The following is an 18,502-nucleotide window of genomic DNA, read 5'->3' as shown; positions in this document are numbered from 1 at the left end:
GGTGGCCATGTAATGACAGAGAGGCCAACGAGGAAGAGAAAAATGGGAGACACAAAGGAGAGAGCTACGAAGAAACCCGCGGCAAAATGGCCTCTCATCAAACCCAAAAAGAATCTTCAGATTAGCCGCCTCCGAGATTTCGATCTCTTCACGGTTACAATTCCACCTTCTTCTTTCAATTTTGAGTTCTTTTTTTCTTTATATCTAACTCGATAATGGGATTTTGATTGCTTCAAATTCTGTTGAAATTTTAATTTTCCGAAACAAATTAAACAGTGCAAAAGTAGGTAATAGTGTCTGCTAAATGTATTTATGTGCTCATTAATTAATCTCTATTTCATGTTTTAGGTCCAGAATTTTTTCTCCTCCGCTGAATCAAAGGCATTCGTTAAAATTGCTGAAGAAATTGGTTTTACTCATCAGGGGAGTCTAGGTCCAACTTATGGCGAAGCATTCAGAGATAATGATCGAATGTTGGTGGATGATCCTGTCCTTGCAGATACTATTTGGGAGTCTGGACTTAGCAAACTATTTTCTGATATTAAAATTCGAGGAAAGGTTGCTGTAGGCCTCAATCCAAATATTAGATTCTATAGGTTCGTTTGTTTTCTGAGGCTAAACTTTCTCCTGATGTAGTTACTAGTTAGTTAGTAATAGTATAGCTTTTCTGTTTGCTAAAGCTTATATCTTTGGACATTGCATTTTCATTTAGTATTCCATCATTGGAGCATCAAAAAATTGACACTACATGTGACACCATATATAATTATCTATATGCGGCACTTACTTTTTATTTGTTTTCTTATATACACATCAAATGTTGTCCCACTTTGATGTTCATCAAATATTTTCCTTTTAGTTTATGCTATCCTCTTCATGAACAGAATACACCACTGGTCTCTTTAAATTTGGTTCTGAGAGAAAAATGTTGATAATTTAAATGCATTTGTCTTCACTAGTGAATAGTGATGATGTACTTTTGCATTTCAGGTACAAGGTTGGTCAGCGCTTTGGACGGCATATTGATGAAAGTGTTGATCTTGGAGATGGAAAACGCACTTATTATACTCTGCTAGTGTATTTGAGTGGTGGGCCTGGTGAACTTAAATCAAAGCCCAAAAATGATTCCAGCAATCCCTCAGTTTCATCTGTTGATCCTTTAGTTGGAGGAGAAACAGTGTTTTATGGTCAAAGAAACAAAACTGTGGCTGAGGTAAACTATTTATTTTCTTCTAGTGAAGTATGGGTTGGTAATATTTCCTTTACACTTCAATTGAGTGTGAATTTTTGCTTAATGCAAATTTTGGAATGTATGCTTTGGGTGTTGATAATACAATATTGATTTTACAGGTGGCTCCTACTGAAGGGACAGCCCTACTGCACCTTCATGGAGATAAATGTTTGTTGCATGAAGCCAGAAATGTTACCAAGGGTGTCAAGTACGTGTTTCGTTCAGATGTAGTATTTGCATGAAGTCTGAAGAATGGTTCATGTCTTATACCAAATATCCTGGTATATACATCTCCTGAGTCCTGAAGGCTTTTTCTTTGTTAGAACTTAGCATATTGCTCAAAAGTAAAAATATCTGTGTTATCTTAATTTTTGGTGTTGGTAATTTGTTCTGTATGAAAATTTATGCAACAGATAATTTACTTTTACATGTAATGTGTAAACAAAACAGGGAAGTCATTTTGAAAAACTCATATAGTAAGAAAATCAGGTTAACTAAACCAGCTACCTACTCAGAAAATTAAGGGCAGCCTGGTACTATAATATTAACCTCCCATTACTCAGACATTATGAGTATTTATATCTTTTTCTTGAGTGATATTAAGGGATGCCATTCATAAAATGAAGTATATAAGCATAATCAATTTTATTTCAACATGAGTAATAACAAGATCTTTATGATGGCCTTGAAAATTGTAATTAACAAATGAGGTGACAGAAAAAAAGAATCAGGACAAATTACTCTCTATTTTCTGTCTCTCTCAATTCACAATCCTGCAATTAAGTCTCACTTCTCCATTTCTAGAGCCTCTTAAATTTCCAAGTTTCAACATTGAAGCTGTAAACTCTTTGAAGAACAAGCTCTGGTCTTTCACAAATGCTTCAACAAACCATCTAGTCCTGTGATCACCAACAAGTGATTGATCTGAAAAAAACACACCTTTTCCAGCCAACAGTTGTTTATAATAGTCATTGTCAAACACTGATGCCGTTGAGTCCAGGAACTGTCCTGCATTATGGTTGTGGTTTGGTTTTGGACATTTCTTTCTTAGGTCTAAAGCAAACTCGGTGTTCATACTTGGATCAGTGTCATGCAATGAACTAAAATTACGAAGACGTGCCTCAAAGGAAGAACAATGTGAAAAGCCTAGAGTGTGACCTCCAGATAAAGTTACTAAATCTTTAACTGTCAAACCTCTCTTAGCAAAGCTCTGAATTAGTTGGCTCACATTGGAGGTTGGAGCGGGTAAGTTGATGGTATCAGATGCCTTTGATACTCTTCCATCTTTCCTTCCTTTCAGTACATTCCAATATGGACCTCCAGACTGTCATAGTAAATAAGAAATATTGATATTGTAATAAGTAACTTACTTTCACTTACCTCAAGATATGCTAATGTTTCATGGAGTGATCATTATGGAAATGTAGAGATCAATAATAATATCCAACATACTAAATATCCTGAATAATAATTTATATGCTATTCAAGATTCTCAGGAATGAGTGATCAGTGTGTATAGAAATTTTAAATATTTATCTAGAATTTATTTAGGCATTATCCAAACCTATCATGTGATTTAGATTCTTTCAATGGAATATTTTATGAGATCATCGAATATGTCTACTAAAGAGTACCAAGATTTTAGCAGGTCTAAAACAGTTTGGAGACTTAGATATTACCATGGCTACCACATTGCTAGCTGAAATGGCAATTATATCAGCACAAGAAACAGTGCGTGGGCAAGCCAATTCAAGCTTTGCTTTGGCTTCATCAATCACATAGAATGATCGAACTGAGATATTAGGAGGGCCATCTTTCTCAGCTTGGTTAGTGGCTGTTGAGTCCAGCAATATTGAGGCATCACACCCCTACCATTGAACATCAATCAATAATCATATACCAATTACAGTATTACACATAAGCACACATAAGCCATTTTAATCATTCATCAGTATGAATATTGTGTGTGCATGCATGCTAGTGTTTTTTATTTTATTGAGTGAAAGATCATACCCTTATGAAACAGTCATGGAAGAACATTCTCAAGATACGGGCTGGGACTTTTGGGTCATGCTTAGAAGCTTTGAGAACAGTCTCTGAAATTATTTTTTCCACTTGTGGACATGTTTGGTCATAGTAATGAGCATGAAGTTCAGCTTTGGATACTGAAAATATTATCAAGAGGAGGAAAATGATTGGTAAGATGTTTTCTGCTGGCAGAGGGGCCATCTGATAAATCAGAATTATTGTACTTTGAAAATGAGGCTTGGATGAGAACTTCATGAAAAGATGCATTGAGGTATATATAGAATAGAAGTGTACGATTTGGCACAATGCTTAATTTTGAATCACTGTACTTCAAAAGTTGGAATATTAGCCTAGAAGTACAGATTTTGACCTCCCTTCTCTTCTGCCTTAAGACCTATATCAAACCACCTACACACATCTTCTGTTACCAACAGAAGTACAAACAGAGGGTTACTATCGTACTTATCATTGATTATTGCTGAGTAAGACCTTAAGGGGATGTTAGAGGTTTTATTCCTTGTAATTAAGAATAAGCTTTTCCTCAAACATCGTTGTTAGGTAACATGTTATTTCATAAGTTCTATTGGTATATGCCTCTCATGTTAGTTTAGTTAAGTTGTAAAGTTGATGAGAATAGTGCAAGATTCTGCACTAACAAATGGGCACCATTGTTTGGGAAGTTCCCCTTAATCTGATACTTGAGTAATTAGAAAGGAAATCAAAACTAATAAAAAGAATATTGTTTGGACCAAAAAGAAAAGAAGAAAATGGAATACTGTTCATTTTTCTGGTTGAACCCAATGTTAAAAAACTCGGGTCGGTTACGGTACCAACCAGTGAACTGGCAAATAACCAGTGTAGTGTAGGGTAGCGTTTTATTTTAGGCCAATCATGCATGCAAACTGATATTAGACAGGTTGAAGTTAAATAATTAATCTGAACCGGTGTCAATTTTTGTAGCTCAACCGGTTTTCAAAAAATATTTAGAATAAATGTGATACTAGTAATTTGAGATCTATTGAATACTTAAAGTAACAGCAAGTGAGCAACCACTCTACCACAATTACAACTGGTTTGACCGGCCATTCATTGGTTGAACCAATGATTTAATGAGTAATGACCCAATACTTTGGTTGAGTCATGATCAGACTAAGTTTATTAACACTAATTGAAATATTGAAGTTATCGAAACAGTAAGTTATAAATAATATGCTCATAACAAAATGAGTAATGTGGTTTCTTTTGACAGTATTTTTTTATTAATTCCCTTATAAAGAAAATAAAAAGGTAAATATATTTAAATATGTTGAAAACATAAAAGTATTTAACATGTTCTTCGTTTGGTGAGATTATTAGTAAAAAATGTTGTATATAGATTTAGAGAGCTCGACATGCAAGACGCTAATGTGATTAACTTGGATTTCAGTCAAAGGTTAATGAAGATTTGTTTTGGTATTTAATCTTTTAAAAGATTTATTTTGGTCATTTATCTCTTAACTTTAAATTAATGTTATCATTTCAAAACAATGATCATTTTCAATTTTGAGATGCAAATTTAAACTTTCTTTTTATTAATTCGAGACATGAAACTTGTCTCATTAGATTCACTTACACTAAAATTATAAAGTCCTTATTCAAAAAAAAAAAGTCAACATGACAAAATTCATGTGAAAAAAGGGAGTCCTTTAAGTAAATGAAATTTATAAAAACAAATGTTATATTTTTTATTTTTGCAGCTTGTGGGACTATTTTTTAGGTAATTTTCTCCATGTTTATCTCTCTTTTGGTTCAAACATTAGTTAGGATGTGTAGTTTTTATATAGGTGAATCTAATGGAAAAGTTTCACATATTGAGTCAATAAAAAAAAAGTTCAAAAATTTATACCAAAATCAAAAACGATCTTTATTTTAGAAGGACAATATTAATCCAAATTTACAAGATAAAATGTCAAATTGAATCTTTTCAAAGATAAATGATGAAAATAAACTTTAATATAAAAAAAAGGTGATAGGTCAAAAGTATTATGTTTTAGCCTTTTTTGAGTATGGTGTTTGCGTGGTTTATTTTTAAGATGGAAATGATAAAACAAATATTTTCTTCATCTTAGTGTTGCATCTGGGAAAAAATTATTCTAAAATATGTCACATTTAAATTTTTAATGTAACATTAATTGATTTTTTCACTAATATTTCTAATAAATGTCACTTTAGTTTTTTAATTTATATTAATACTATTTATTTTTATCTATTTATTAATTTTTTTTTTATCTATGTAAGATAACCTAGGATAATACTTATTTTAGGACGGAGAAAGTAGTGTAATATAATTGTGTGTTTGAAAAGCATGTTGAACACAAAATATGAGCTAAGTGAAAAAAGTTCAAATTTATTAAAAATGTTAGAGAGAGCGGAGAGAAAAAAGAAAAAAAAAGGAAGAGATGAGCGACATTCTATTAAATGATTTATTATAATATAAGATATAATTTTTAAAAATAATTTTATTGATGGATTAGATATTCATCCATAAAAATATTGTTAATGGATAGATTGAATGATTTTTGTTAAATTGTTTATGGATTGATTGAAATTTTTAAATAAAATTTACTGGACATAAAAAAATTTGTTAATGAATGGAAAAAAATTTAAAATAATTTTTTAATGAATCAAAATAGATTGATAAATTATTTTTAATATATTCATTATAATATACTTTTTGTGGTGGTGCTGCGTACTTAAAATATTAAACATTAAAATATAATTTTTTTCTACTTATTTTTTAAAATTTATGAATTTAGCCTTTATTTTTTAATCGAGATATTTTATATTTTACTTTTAATAAATTCACCATTTTAGTTTTTTTATTTTTAATTAAGATATTTCGTCTTTTATTTTTTAAAGATATGTGATTTTAATTTCGTTGATTAATTTCAAACTGGTTGATGGTGTATTTTTAACTTCTTTTTTTAATAAATTAAGTTTATTAATAATTAAATAATTTAAAAAGAACATTTGTCACATATGATAAATAAATAGTTGTCTTGTTAACATTTAAAAAATATATAAATCAATGTTTGAAATTGATTATAAAGATTAAAATTTTGAATTTTTTAACCGAAGAATGAAATATCTAAATTAAAAAAATAAAAGATTAAAATGGTGAACTTTTTAAAAATAAAAGATGAAATGTTCCAATAAAAAAAATAAGAAATTAAAAGATTAAATTTTAAAAAATCGAAAAATGAAAATTACAGTCAATCTCAAAAGCTAGTATACGTGTACCTTCTGCTATGCGTGCTTACACATCCAAAAGTTTTGGCAGGTATTTTAAGATAATTGATTATGACAGTGCTATCGTATTTTAAAGTTTTTCCATTCAAGAATCATACCTAAAGAAAATAAGTAATGATAAAAGGATATTTATCTTTTTTAAATACCTAATTAAACATCAGTCCTTTTTCTACCTCTCTTCTTCTATCATATTATATAACCTGTAATATCTATATATTTTTCTCTTTTCACTCTCTCACTAGGTAGGTGTCATATAACATATTAGGTGTTCATAAATTACTTTCAAAGAAAAATTCAGGTTTTGTTTTTCAATTTTGATAAGGTATATTTTCAAATTTTACCACTCAATTTTTAATTTTTGTGTATTTTACAACCGCTAATAGACTTTTATACCAAACTAAGTGATTTTATAAAATTATATAACAAATTAAGTGATTTTAAAAATTATTTATCAAAATGTTATCTTTTGAAATTGGTTGTAATTATAATCAATGTAAAAAAATATCTTTTTGTTTCAATTATACTTGTCATTGATGCACAAACATCTAAAAAATAACTTTTTATATCATTTTGTTATCAACATGATGATACAATACAAAAAAAAAAAACAAAAGTTGAATGATAAAATTCTTAAAGAAATAAACTTGAATGATAAAATCCGCAAAATTATTAAAATTGAGTCATAAAAATTTAAAAATTAAAATATGATAAAATCCACAATAATAAAAATTTGATGGTAAAATTTAAAATTAAACCTTTTGATAATTCAGCATAAACACTCAATAAAATCAAGTGGATAGTTCAAATGTTGAGTTTGAGGCATAAGCCTTTAAGTACTAAACTTTAACCTTGTGTTTAAGAATTTTAAAATTTCAAGAAATTTGAATTGTTTTAATTTTAATTTTCTTTATTTTTCAAATATCTTGTTTGGATAAATCAATTCAAATTTCTTCAATTTTAAATTTTTTGTTTAGGTAAGGCAATTTAATTTCTTCCATATGCAAAATTTTAATTTTATATTTTAAATAGATGAAATTTTAATATTAAACTTTATAGAAAACAAACACAATCTAATTTTGAAATATTAATTAAAAAAATATTTTTCAATTTTTAATAATTTAAAAATACAAAATATTGATAATTTTAACTAGGATTGTTTTGTCTTACCACAATCAGTGATGTTTTTAAACCGACATTAATCAAGGCTATTTTTCGATCGACATCAAATAAGATTTTTTTTGTCAAAGTATTTTGGAAATATTTGTCCGCTAACGTCAGCCGGGACTATTTTTTGGCTAACGTTGGTTGACTCTATTTTTCAGTCAATGTTGGCTAGGCTTTTTAAGGTCGACATCGACTAGGGTATTTTCGAACGACATTGACCAAGGATATTTTTAGCCAACGTCGACCTAAAAAATCCTAGTAGGTATTGACAAAAAAATCTACCCAATATTAACTAAAAAATAGTTTGGTCGATGCCGACCAATAGAACCTACCCGATGCCGGTTGACAAACATCATTTGTCAACGTTGGTCGAAAAATTCCTAGTCGAAGTTAGCTAAAAAAATAGCCCTAACAAATGTCGGACAAAAACCCTACCCAACACCGGCTATAAAAATAGCCTTGACTGATACTGGCTAAAAAATAACTCTAACTAATGTTGACCGAAAAAATTCTAGTGGATGTCGACTGTAAGAACCTAGTTGATGTCGACTAAAAATAGTCATGTCCGATGTCGGTCAAAAATACCTAGCTGGTGTTAGAAGAAAAACCATAGTCAACATCAACAAAAAAACCTAGCTAATGTAGTTAAGAAATAACTCTGGCTGATGTCAGAAAAAAAAAGTCTTAATCGACGTCAGCTAAGAAAATCTAATTGGCATTAGCCAAAACACCTTAGCTAACATCAATTGAAAAATAACCCTAGCTGATATTGGCTAAAAAATAGCTTTGACTGATGTTGGTTGGAAAACCATAGCAACTGTCTACTCAAAAGTTAGTCATGAATGATGTCAGTAGAAAAAATCTAGCCAACATTGGCGAAAAAAATCATTGGTCAACATCAATTGAAAAACCTAGATGGCAACGGCAAAAAAAATCCTTGGTCGACGTTAGCAAAAAATTCCCATGACTGACATCAGTGAGAAAATAATCTTAACTAACATCATCTAAAATAAATCTTAGCCAATATTGACAAAAAATAATTTTGGTTGACACATACAAAAAAATTATGATAGAAAAAACTCTGGCCAACATCAGTGAAAAATAACTTATGTCAATATCAGGCGTAAAAACTTTGATCACCCGTAATTACAAGTGTTGAGCGAGAAAGAGTCGCGAGCAATAACATGAATTATAATGAGCATTTCTGAAAAAAGAATTTCAAATTTTATATTTTTTTAGAGAATTTGAAATCTCACTATTTTAGTCCATCAAAATTATTCATAAAAATATCAAAAATTAAATTTCCTTTTAAATACTTTATCCAAACAAGTTATTCTATCATGAATATTTTTAAATTTATTGAAAAAATGAATTTCCTGCTAAATTGTTTCATCTAAACAAACTATAAAGGCATGACTCCGGTTAAAGTTGGCGTTTTTAGCCCGATAATCCAATATTATTTGTTTGCTCCATCATTTTAACTTTTCCTTTTTTGTAATTCAAGCTTAGTGTATGAAATTATAATTCAAATATTATTATTTGTTAATGTTGTAACATTATCTCTTTCAAATATATTATTCAGGTAATATTTTTTATCCAGGAAAAAAGTATTATTTTTTATTTTTTTATCACAATAATCATTCTTTCTTATTTTTCTTTCTTTTATTTTCATAGATTTCCTTTGATTTAATTTCTTTGAATTTGAAGATAAGTATATCATTTGTCAAATTAAAAATCTGTACCGACATAATATAATATATATGATTATTAATAAATAATTTTATTCCTTAAATTTATAATTATGAATTTGATTCTTAATCATACTTGAAGAAGGATTAATCTTTGAGTTTCCATTGATAAAACTAATTCACACCGAAAACTGAAACCTGTACCAAATTAAAAAGTACCTACCTTGAGAAGGTCGCACTGTGTTGAGGAGCTACAATGTACCTCCAGAATCGACACGTGTAGAGAGGGCCAGGCTGCTTCCACCCATGAGCGGGCCCCACAAAATCATACGTACACGTGCTTAAACCCACCATTCAACCACTCACCACACTCCACGGACCACCTCACTTTCCCCACCCATCCATACAACACGTGCACAACTCACGTGACCCCACAACACACCACCTCACCACGCTTTCCCAATAACACTGCATTAAAAAAAAAAGAAGATAAAATTACATTTTTAATCTTTTAAATTATCTTCAGTTTCAAATTTAATTTCATTAATTTAATTCATGAATTAAATAATAAAATCGTGTAAATATTGATGTTGATGGTCACATGTTACATTCTTTTAATTTTACCTAATTTTAACTTAAAAAATGCCACATGTCATCTTCATAGCCTTCACCTGATCAAAAATACAATTTTACTTTAAAAAAAATATCAACAGCTTAAATTAAAAGGTTTCAATTAAAATACAATATAATTTGTCCCTAAATCCTCCTAACTATTACAAACAAACATGTCTAAAACTAAAATTGAAAAAACAAAAAATAGACACTAGTATTTGAATATTGTATTAAAGTTCAAGGCTATGAAGAGGGTTGTGGTGGTTGACCTAAAAATTGAAGCTCTTTCTTGTCATAAATTTCGAAGGAGAAATCCTTGAGCATTTGAGTGGAAGCAGCACTGCTAGTGACACTCACAGTGGACGAAGATTTAACAGAACCCGAGGCAGCAGCGTTTATTAAAGAGTGGTGGTGGTTATCATGTTGCATCTGCAAGGCGGAAACGAACCCCGAAATGGGCCGGGCCTGGACGTTGAAAAACGGGGCCGCGGTTGCCGGAATGGCCCAATACTGAGGTGGGTTTGAAGCGTTCGGAAACACGAAGAAAGGCCCAGCAGCAGCACCGTTACCATGCCACAGAGGAACAAGTCCACCACCACCACTTCCATATGCGCTGCTTTGTGCGATTGGTGCCAGCCCTGAAGACACCGAAACCTGGTTTTCGTTCAGGTTGATGAATTCGCTCTTTAATGCTCTTCTCCTTCGCTTTTTCGGAGTGTCTTCTTCTCCCTGGGCTCTCGCTTCCGAGGATGTCGGAATCTTGAGTGTGCCGCCGACCGAGACCGCGATCGCCGGTATGGTGCCGGTTCCGGTGGCCTCGATGATCGCCGGCTCTGCGTGCTCCAGCAACCACCGGATTGTTTCTCCGTCGGACTTGTGTCCCAGTTCCCGCGTCAGCTGAAAGATCCTCGCCGCGCACGTCGCCGGCATACGGATTCTCCGGCCGCGTCCCTCCACCTTCGTGTGCCGGTCCTTCGACGATCGTTTCGCCGCTGCCTCAGTTGACACTGTCAACGACGCCGGAACAACGCTCATTGGAAGCGATACGTCACCGCCTTGCTCCGCGTCCATCACCTCTTCTTTCATTTGCGGAGACGGAGACGGAGATGGGTCCACCATTGGCGGCAGTGGCGTTTCCGAGGTGTCATCGCCACCGTCGTGGGTGGGATTGACTTCCATTCCTGAACGAGAAAATAATAATAATAATAAGAGACCCAGAAAAAATATGATGAAGACCCAGATGAGAAACGAGGAAAAAGATTTTAAATTTGAGAGTTTTACAGAAGCGGGTTATGAAAAAATTATAGTCGGTTAGGCAGGGGTGGGGAGAAGATGAACAGAGAAGCGGATTTTGAAACGTTGACTGTAGTTTGAAGTTTTCTGGCGCTGCGAAGGATTAGAGAGGCTAATTCAGAATTGGAAGAGGGGTTTTCGTAATTAAAAAAAATTGTGAATGCAAAAAAAATATAAAATAAAAATTGGGACAGTAAAGAACGCAGGGAGAAACAAACCCTAACAATGGTGAGAGCCCCACTTATCCGTATGGAAGAGAGGGACCCTCACGCTCAGTGTTCTCTGTATTTATTTGCACAGTGAAATTGAATCAATGGCTGGATACACTCCTCGCGTTAATTTGGCCATTGGGATGGTGCCACGTAGGGAGTCTAGGTTCTACCATGACTTCACTGTTCCTGTTGCACTTTTGTGCCTAATTGATGACAATTTGCGAATTTGTCAATGAAGAAAAAGAAAATAAAAAATTTCCGTATTCTTGGCTGGGTAACAAGAAAGTTATTTAATTTTTATTTATTTTATGGTATTAAATTGAAATCTTCTTCCTTAGCCTTTGTCAAGGATCATAATTGTATATAAAGGTGAATTTTTTTACTCATTAAGATTTATTTGATCATTTGATTAAAAGATATAAATATATTTCATGATTTGATTAAAAGATATAAATTAGTATTTCGTTATTAATATTTATAATTTAAAGATAATATAATAAAGAATATATTCCTAACACATTAATTAAATTTCTCTGTTTACGGAAAAAATAAATATAATATCTTAAGTCTTAATCAAAAATAATATCTTTCTCATAATAAAAAAATGAATTCAAAAATGATATTTTGTTATATAAAGATAAAAGTAAATTAATTAAGAGTAAAATATATTTGACGTGAAAAATATTAATTTTTTTATTAGTTTAATCCCTATAAAAATAAAATATGTTTGTTAGTCTTTAATGGTAAATTCATGAGATGGATTCTTAACATGACTAACACGTTTACTTATTTTATCCTTTTATTTTTTCAACTACACTTAGAAGATATCAAATCCCACTATTATTTTATATTTATTCCTAATCTCAGAAAATCGTCTATGAATTGATAAAAAAATTCAATTTTTAAAAATATTTAACCGCTAAAAATTATTTATTTCATTTTTTAGAGAGTTTAATCGTCATGTAATATTTTATTTCATTTGTAATCAACTGTCTAATGGAATTATTATCGAGAACCAATAAAAATATGTTTTATTTTTATAAATAATAAATTAATATGAGAAGTTTTATGAGAACAAAATTATTATTTTGAAAATTTTAAAGGAACTACATATATATTTGACCCATTATTTAAATATCCAGAAGGGATTAACATACTTGTTCAAGAGTAATTCTAAAAAATTTATCAATTTTCACTCTTCATTTTTAGTCTAACGATTAAAGTGACTTACTTATTAGAACACTAGATTGAAAAAAAAAAAAAGTCAAAGACGAAGAGTAACCCTCTAAAAAAACACAAAGAGCAAAACTCTTTTAAAAATATTTTTAGAATAATCTGATTCGTCCTCAAAGATTAATATTAATAATATTCAATAAATTTTGCTCAATATTATTTTTTGTGTGCAATATTCTTAATATTTAAAACTACATTATATAAATTAATAAATATATGTAAAGACATGAAACAAACTAAAATGAAACATCTATCAGAAAAAAAAATCAAATAAATTTTTTTCACTGAAATTAACTTGTGAGGTTTTTCTGTTTTTTTTTTAAAAATTTATTACTTCATTAATTTTGTTTGTGATTTTTTATCTATATTAATACTTTTTTTTTTTTTACATTTCATGTTTTCAACTATCAAATTTCTATAATTATTATAATTAAAAATACCAATAAAAATATCTGAAGTCTTAATAAATTATAAAGCATATAAGAACAATTATAAAATAAATAGCATTAAAAAGTTCATTAAGTCTTATTAATTAAATCATATAAAATATTTTAAATTTTACATTATTATGAATAGAAAAAACAAAAATATACTTTAATATCGTATAACTAATTATTATTTGAAATTATTTATATAATTTTATCGTTTAACATAGTTTTTATAAATTTAAGTATATTTTTAACCACCAAAATAATATTTAAAAATTATAAAAAAAATCTCTTTATAAAGAACGTCAAAATTTTTGTGCCTAACTTTTCATGTAAGACTCCAAGAATCTTAAAATTTATTGAAAGAACTACCTTATATGTTTTGATCAATATATTCATTGAAGCATTTGTGAGAATCAAATAATAGTATTTTTATGTCATGGATTCTACAAAAATTAATTTATTTTGAGCTCAAATTCTAAGCAATTGATTAAGGGATTTAAAACACTTCCCACACGCAAGCAACGTATTCAAAAATTATTTTTACAATGGAGAAACTTGTCTTTTGCAACACAGGTTCAACATGATCCGCTCAATTAAATGATTTAGGCATCTTTTGTTTGCAAAATTTAAGTCATTTTGGCTCGAACGTGTTGATATACAAAAACACCTTAATCAATTTTATGATTCATAGAGTTGTATGAGATAAATTGAGCACCAAAAATTTAACATTCTTTACAAGGGATTCTCAATTTTATAATTATGACGGTTAAAAATTACCACTCTATTGATTAAGCCAATAAGAAAATATTCAAGCCCATAACTATTCTTATGCGGTGGTTTTTAACTGTTATCATGTTAAAAATAGTAACATCGTTAATTTTAAATTAGTGAAAAGGACTATATTGAACCAAACTTTAAAAATAAATGACTAAAATATAATATAAACATATTAACAAAGACAAAAAATGAAAAAATTAAAATATCAAAACAATTGATACTATCTTATCTTTTTAACATAATTTACTAATACTAAATAAACAATATAAAATTAGAATCAATAAATGTATACTAATTATAATGAATTAATAAATATATAATAATATAATTAATATTAATATTAATATAAATACTATTAATAATATAAAAAATTTGACTGGACTAATAATAATAAATTAATAATAGTAAATTAATACATATGTAATAATAACATTAATGTACATAGAAACTTTTTAGAGAAATTCTTAGTTGGACAAAAATCCAACACCTTTTCCTTATACACAACCAATAAAAAGTTTACAACTAATAAACAAAATCAAATAAATCCAGCTTGTTGGAATACATCCCTTATTATTTAGTATATGTCACAATTATATTAAAAAAAAAAAAACTTGAACATGAAAGAGTCAATCCTTTGAACAATTAGTGTGGCTATTTAAAGGGTCAATCCTTTGAACAATAGCAACAAAAAGAGTTAGCCAGAGAAAAGTGAACAATATGAACATGAAAACGAGAGAAAATATGTTGAGGGTAAATTTCATATTGTCATTAGTAATATGTTTGTGTGTTTCTTGTTCTTCTGTGAAAATTCGGAGTGATTTGAATTTTGGTATATTATCTAAAGGGTCTATTCCTTCATCTGGGCCTAGTAGAGGAAAAACCCCATATCCTTTTCCTAAAAGTTTGAAATTTGGTATGTTACCTAAAGGGCCTGTTCCTCCATCTGGACCTAGTAGAGGAGAAACTCCAGATCCACCTTATGCATCTACTCATACAAAATTGAATGTTGATATGTTACCAAAAGATTTGTACCCCACTTTGTTTCATCCTACTAGTAATCCAAATGTTCCTTAGCCGTCACACAAAAAGCTTTAAATTGCTTTTAGTTGTAATAATATGAATAAAATGATGTTTCCTTATCATGTATACAATTATATAAGGGGATATGTCTTTTAGTAAAAAAAAAATTTTCCTTAGACATCTCTGTTCCTTGATTATTTTGTATGTCCATATTCGTGCAACTGTAATATGCAATTTTAGTAATTGTTTTTATTTTTTATTTTTTTTACTTAGACATCTTTGTTCCTTGATTATTTTGTACGTCCATATTCGTGCAACTGTAATATTCAATTAAGAGGATATAATAGGAAAATGAAGAAGGTGAGAAGAAAAACAAAAAACAAATATTAAAACCGATGTAGAGGTGACTTATTCTCCCCCTCTTATGTACGGTTATCTCTACTTCAACTAAAACAACCTCCAACTTAGAATCTCACAAATGTATAACTAAAAAATAATCATTATTTGAAATTATTTATATAATTTTATCTTTTAATATAGTTTTTATAAATCTAAGTATATTTTTAACCACAAAAATAATGTTTAAAAATGATAAAAAAAAATAATCGTTGTACAAATAACGTCAAAATTTCCGTACCTGACTTCTCTTGTAAGATTCCATGATTCTTAAAATTTATTAAGAGAACTATCTTATATGTTTTGATCAATATAGTCAAAATCAAATAATTTCATTGAAGCATTTGTGAGAATCAAATATTAGGATTTTTACGTCATAGATTCTACGAAAATCAATTTATTTTGATCTATGTTTTGAGCTCAAATTCCAAACAATTTATTAAGGGATTTAAAACACTTCTCACATACAAGCAACATATTCAAAAAATGTTTTTGGGTGAGATGTTTTTTACAACATAGGTTCAACATGACTCGCTCAATTCTATTATTTAGGTCTCCTTTGTTAGTAACATATAAGTCATTTTGATTGGAATGTGTCCATATAAAAAACACCTTAATCAATTTTTAAGATTCATGGAATTGTATGAGATAAATCGAGCACAAAAAATTTAACATTCTTGCAAAGGGACTTTTAATTTTATAATTTTTAAATATTATTGTGATGTTTAAAAATTACCACTTAATTGATTAACAGATTAAGAAAACATCCAACCCCAAAACTATTGTTTTGTGGTGGTTTTTAATTGTTATCATGTTAAAAATTTTAACATCGTTAATTTTAAATTAGTGAAAAGGACTAAATTCAACAAAACTTTTAAAAATAAATGACTAAAATGTAATCTAATATATTTTATGAACATATTAACGAAGACCAAAAAATTATATATATATATATATATATATATATATATATATATATATATATGTATATTTAAAATATCAAAAAATTGATACTATCTTATCTTTTAAACATATATACTTACCAATACTAAATAAACAATATTAGTGTTATATATACTATTATTTTAAAAATTAATATTAATAAATATAAATTTATAAATATATCAATTAATAAGTTAGTATATATTTCTTACATATTAGTAATATTAAAGTTAGAATTAATAAATGTATACTAATTATGATGAATTAATAAATATATAATAATATCATTAATGTTAACATTAATATATATACTAATGATAATATAAAAAAGTTGACTGGACTAATAATAATAATAAATTAATACATATGTAATAATGACATTAATGTATATAAAACTTTCTAATGCCTTCCTTATGCATATTAAATTTTATTTATTAATATTAATGTCAGCTTTAATACTATTAAAATGTTCGCAGATCAATCTAATTTTTAATTCAAATTAATATTATTTTATTACGTATATATATTTTATCTTATTATTCATTCTACTATAGTTATATTTAATTATTATTCTATTAAATATAAATAATTATATTTTTAGAAATTTTATTCTTAATAACAGTTTTTTATTATATTTTTAGATTTTTTATTCTTAATCAACTATTTCATTCCTTTTTTAGCATTTTTAAACATGGATTATAATATTGTTTAATAATATAATAGGACAAATGATGGATCAGTTTATTTCATTCATTTTTAGTATTTTTTAGTTGACGATATATTTTTTTAGTTGGCTATGTCTGACAGAATCTACTAAAAAAATTAGTTAAAAGTTAAAAAGTTTGTTTATTAAATTATAAGTGTTCGGTAAAATTAATTGTTACTTCATCATTTAGAGCTTGATACGTCGATCAATTCCTCTGAGACAATAGTTCTATAAAGATAGCAACACGAATCCCACAATGGATATCTAACTCAAATTTATAAAAAGATGTTTCTCTCAATGAAACATCTGATGAAATACGAGAAAAAGAAGGAACAAGAGTGCGAAAAATATTTGAAGAGAAACTTTGTTGTTCACACAACAAGTTTTACATTGTTATCCTTTGCAAAACAAAGTAGTTTGTATTTGTGCTTAATTGTATATTCACTATTTGAGTGTTAAAAATACTTGTTTTCAAACAAATTTTCGTTAGTGAAAGTCAAAAGTGATTTAGTGTTAAAAAATACTTGAATTCTTAGATTCAGGGGGAGTCTAAGAAAATATCAGAAATAGTACTAAGAATACCTGTAAAGCCAAGAATGACGGGTAAAAATACTTGTTTGTAATTAGTAATTGATTAGTGAAACCTTTTACCTGTGAGTAAAGGAAAACTTGACGTAGTTCAGGTTGAACGAATCAATATAAACCAAGTGTTTTTACTTCTTTTCATTTGTTTTATAGAGTATACTGATTACGTTTTCTAACATCACTTTACACACCAAATGCCTATTTGAAAAATTATTTTAAGAATCTTTTATTTGTCACCGGATGACCACTTTATTCTTCATTACATAATCTGTTTACTTTCGGTGGACGGCCGATGCTTATCTTTGTATTATCTATACTATATGTGTTATTGCAAAAACAAAAAAATATCTTTGATACACACTATTCAACTCTCCGTTTTATTGTGTTTCTTGTAGTTTCATGTTCAATTTGCATAGTTACAATATCACAATGAAATGATTAGTTGACTCTCCTTACCTAAAGGTTGTTGCATGGTGACAACATAAGAGATTAACATTTTTTTCTAGGAAATGTGTTAGATAAATAAGTATAAATAATTTGTAAAAACCATTTTGAATTGAGATAACAACTGTATTAAAAATATCCTATAAATCATGCAGTACAATTTCAATGAATGTTTTTCTTTCCATTTTTTCCAATTTCCTTTATATCATTTTTCTCAATCATGTGACCAATTACATCTACAAATAAAATAAAAGATAAAATATAAAAAATACTTGATATGAAAAATATTTGTTTAAGGTTTAAATGCACAAAGAGCTCACCAACCATAAGATCTTCATCATTTGAAGTAAGAATGTTTGTAAAAAACGTAAAAACAAAATGATAACATGAAATTTCCTTAATCTCAATATCTGGACAAACAATGTTAAGTAGGAAAATCAGCATGTATTTAT

At 28.6% G+C, this 18,502-nt stretch overlaps 3 protein-coding genes across 6 annotated transcripts; 1 reads left to right on the top strand and 2 right to left on the bottom strand.

Moving 5' to 3' along the window:
- On the top strand, positions 1-1,795 carry LOC100526938 (uncharacterized). The gene is made up of 4 exons (NM_001249316.2): positions 1-153; positions 349-596; positions 991-1,213; positions 1,351-1,795. The coding sequence occupies exons 1-4, from the start codon at positions 13-15 to the stop codon at positions 1,471-1,473; spliced, it is 735 nt and encodes a 244-aa protein (NP_001236245.2). The 5' UTR covers positions 1-12; the 3' UTR covers positions 1,474-1,795.
- A 57-nt stretch (positions 1,796-1,852) lies between these two features.
- LOC100799516 (peroxidase 66) lies at positions 1,853-4,197 on the bottom strand. Its single transcript, XM_003536438.5, has 3 exons — positions 3,245-4,197; positions 2,911-3,099; positions 1,853-2,555 (listed from the first exon to the last, which is right to left on the bottom strand). The coding sequence occupies exons 1-3, from the start codon at positions 3,524-3,526 to the stop codon at positions 1,992-1,994; spliced, it is 1,035 nt and encodes a 344-aa protein (XP_003536486.2). The 5' UTR covers positions 3,527-4,197; the 3' UTR covers positions 1,853-1,991.
- LOC100816220 (transcription factor TCP19) lies at positions 2,979-11,565 on the bottom strand. 4 transcript variants are annotated; one of them, XM_041005927.1, is made up of 4 exons: positions 11,523-11,565; positions 10,281-11,192; positions 9,623-9,867; positions 2,979-3,099 (listed from the first exon to the last, which is right to left on the bottom strand). In XM_041005927.1, exons 2-3 carry the CDS (start codon positions 11,188-11,190, stop codon positions 9,821-9,823), a joined length of 957 nt encoding a protein of 318 aa, XP_040861861.1. In that variant the 5' UTR covers positions 11,191-11,192; positions 11,523-11,565; the 3' UTR covers positions 2,979-3,099; positions 9,623-9,820. The 4 variants fall into 4 exon arrangements, with proteins under 4 accessions (XP_040861861.1, XP_040861863.1, XP_040861862.1 ...); XM_041005929.1 differs by lacking the exon at positions 11,523-11,565 and adding an exon at positions 11,293-11,516; XM_041005928.1 differs by lacking the exon at positions 11,523-11,565 and having other exon boundaries at positions 10,281-11,516.
- Positions 11,566-18,502: the final 6,937 nt, after the last annotated feature.

This window comes from Glycine max, chromosome 10 (assembly GCF_000004515.6).
Source record: "Glycine max cultivar Williams 82 chromosome 10, Glycine_max_v4.0, whole genome shotgun sequence".
Lineage (NCBI taxonomy): Eukaryota > Viridiplantae > Streptophyta > Magnoliopsida > Fabales > Fabaceae > Glycine > Glycine max.
This window is presented reverse-complemented; position numbering and strand designations above follow the sequence as displayed.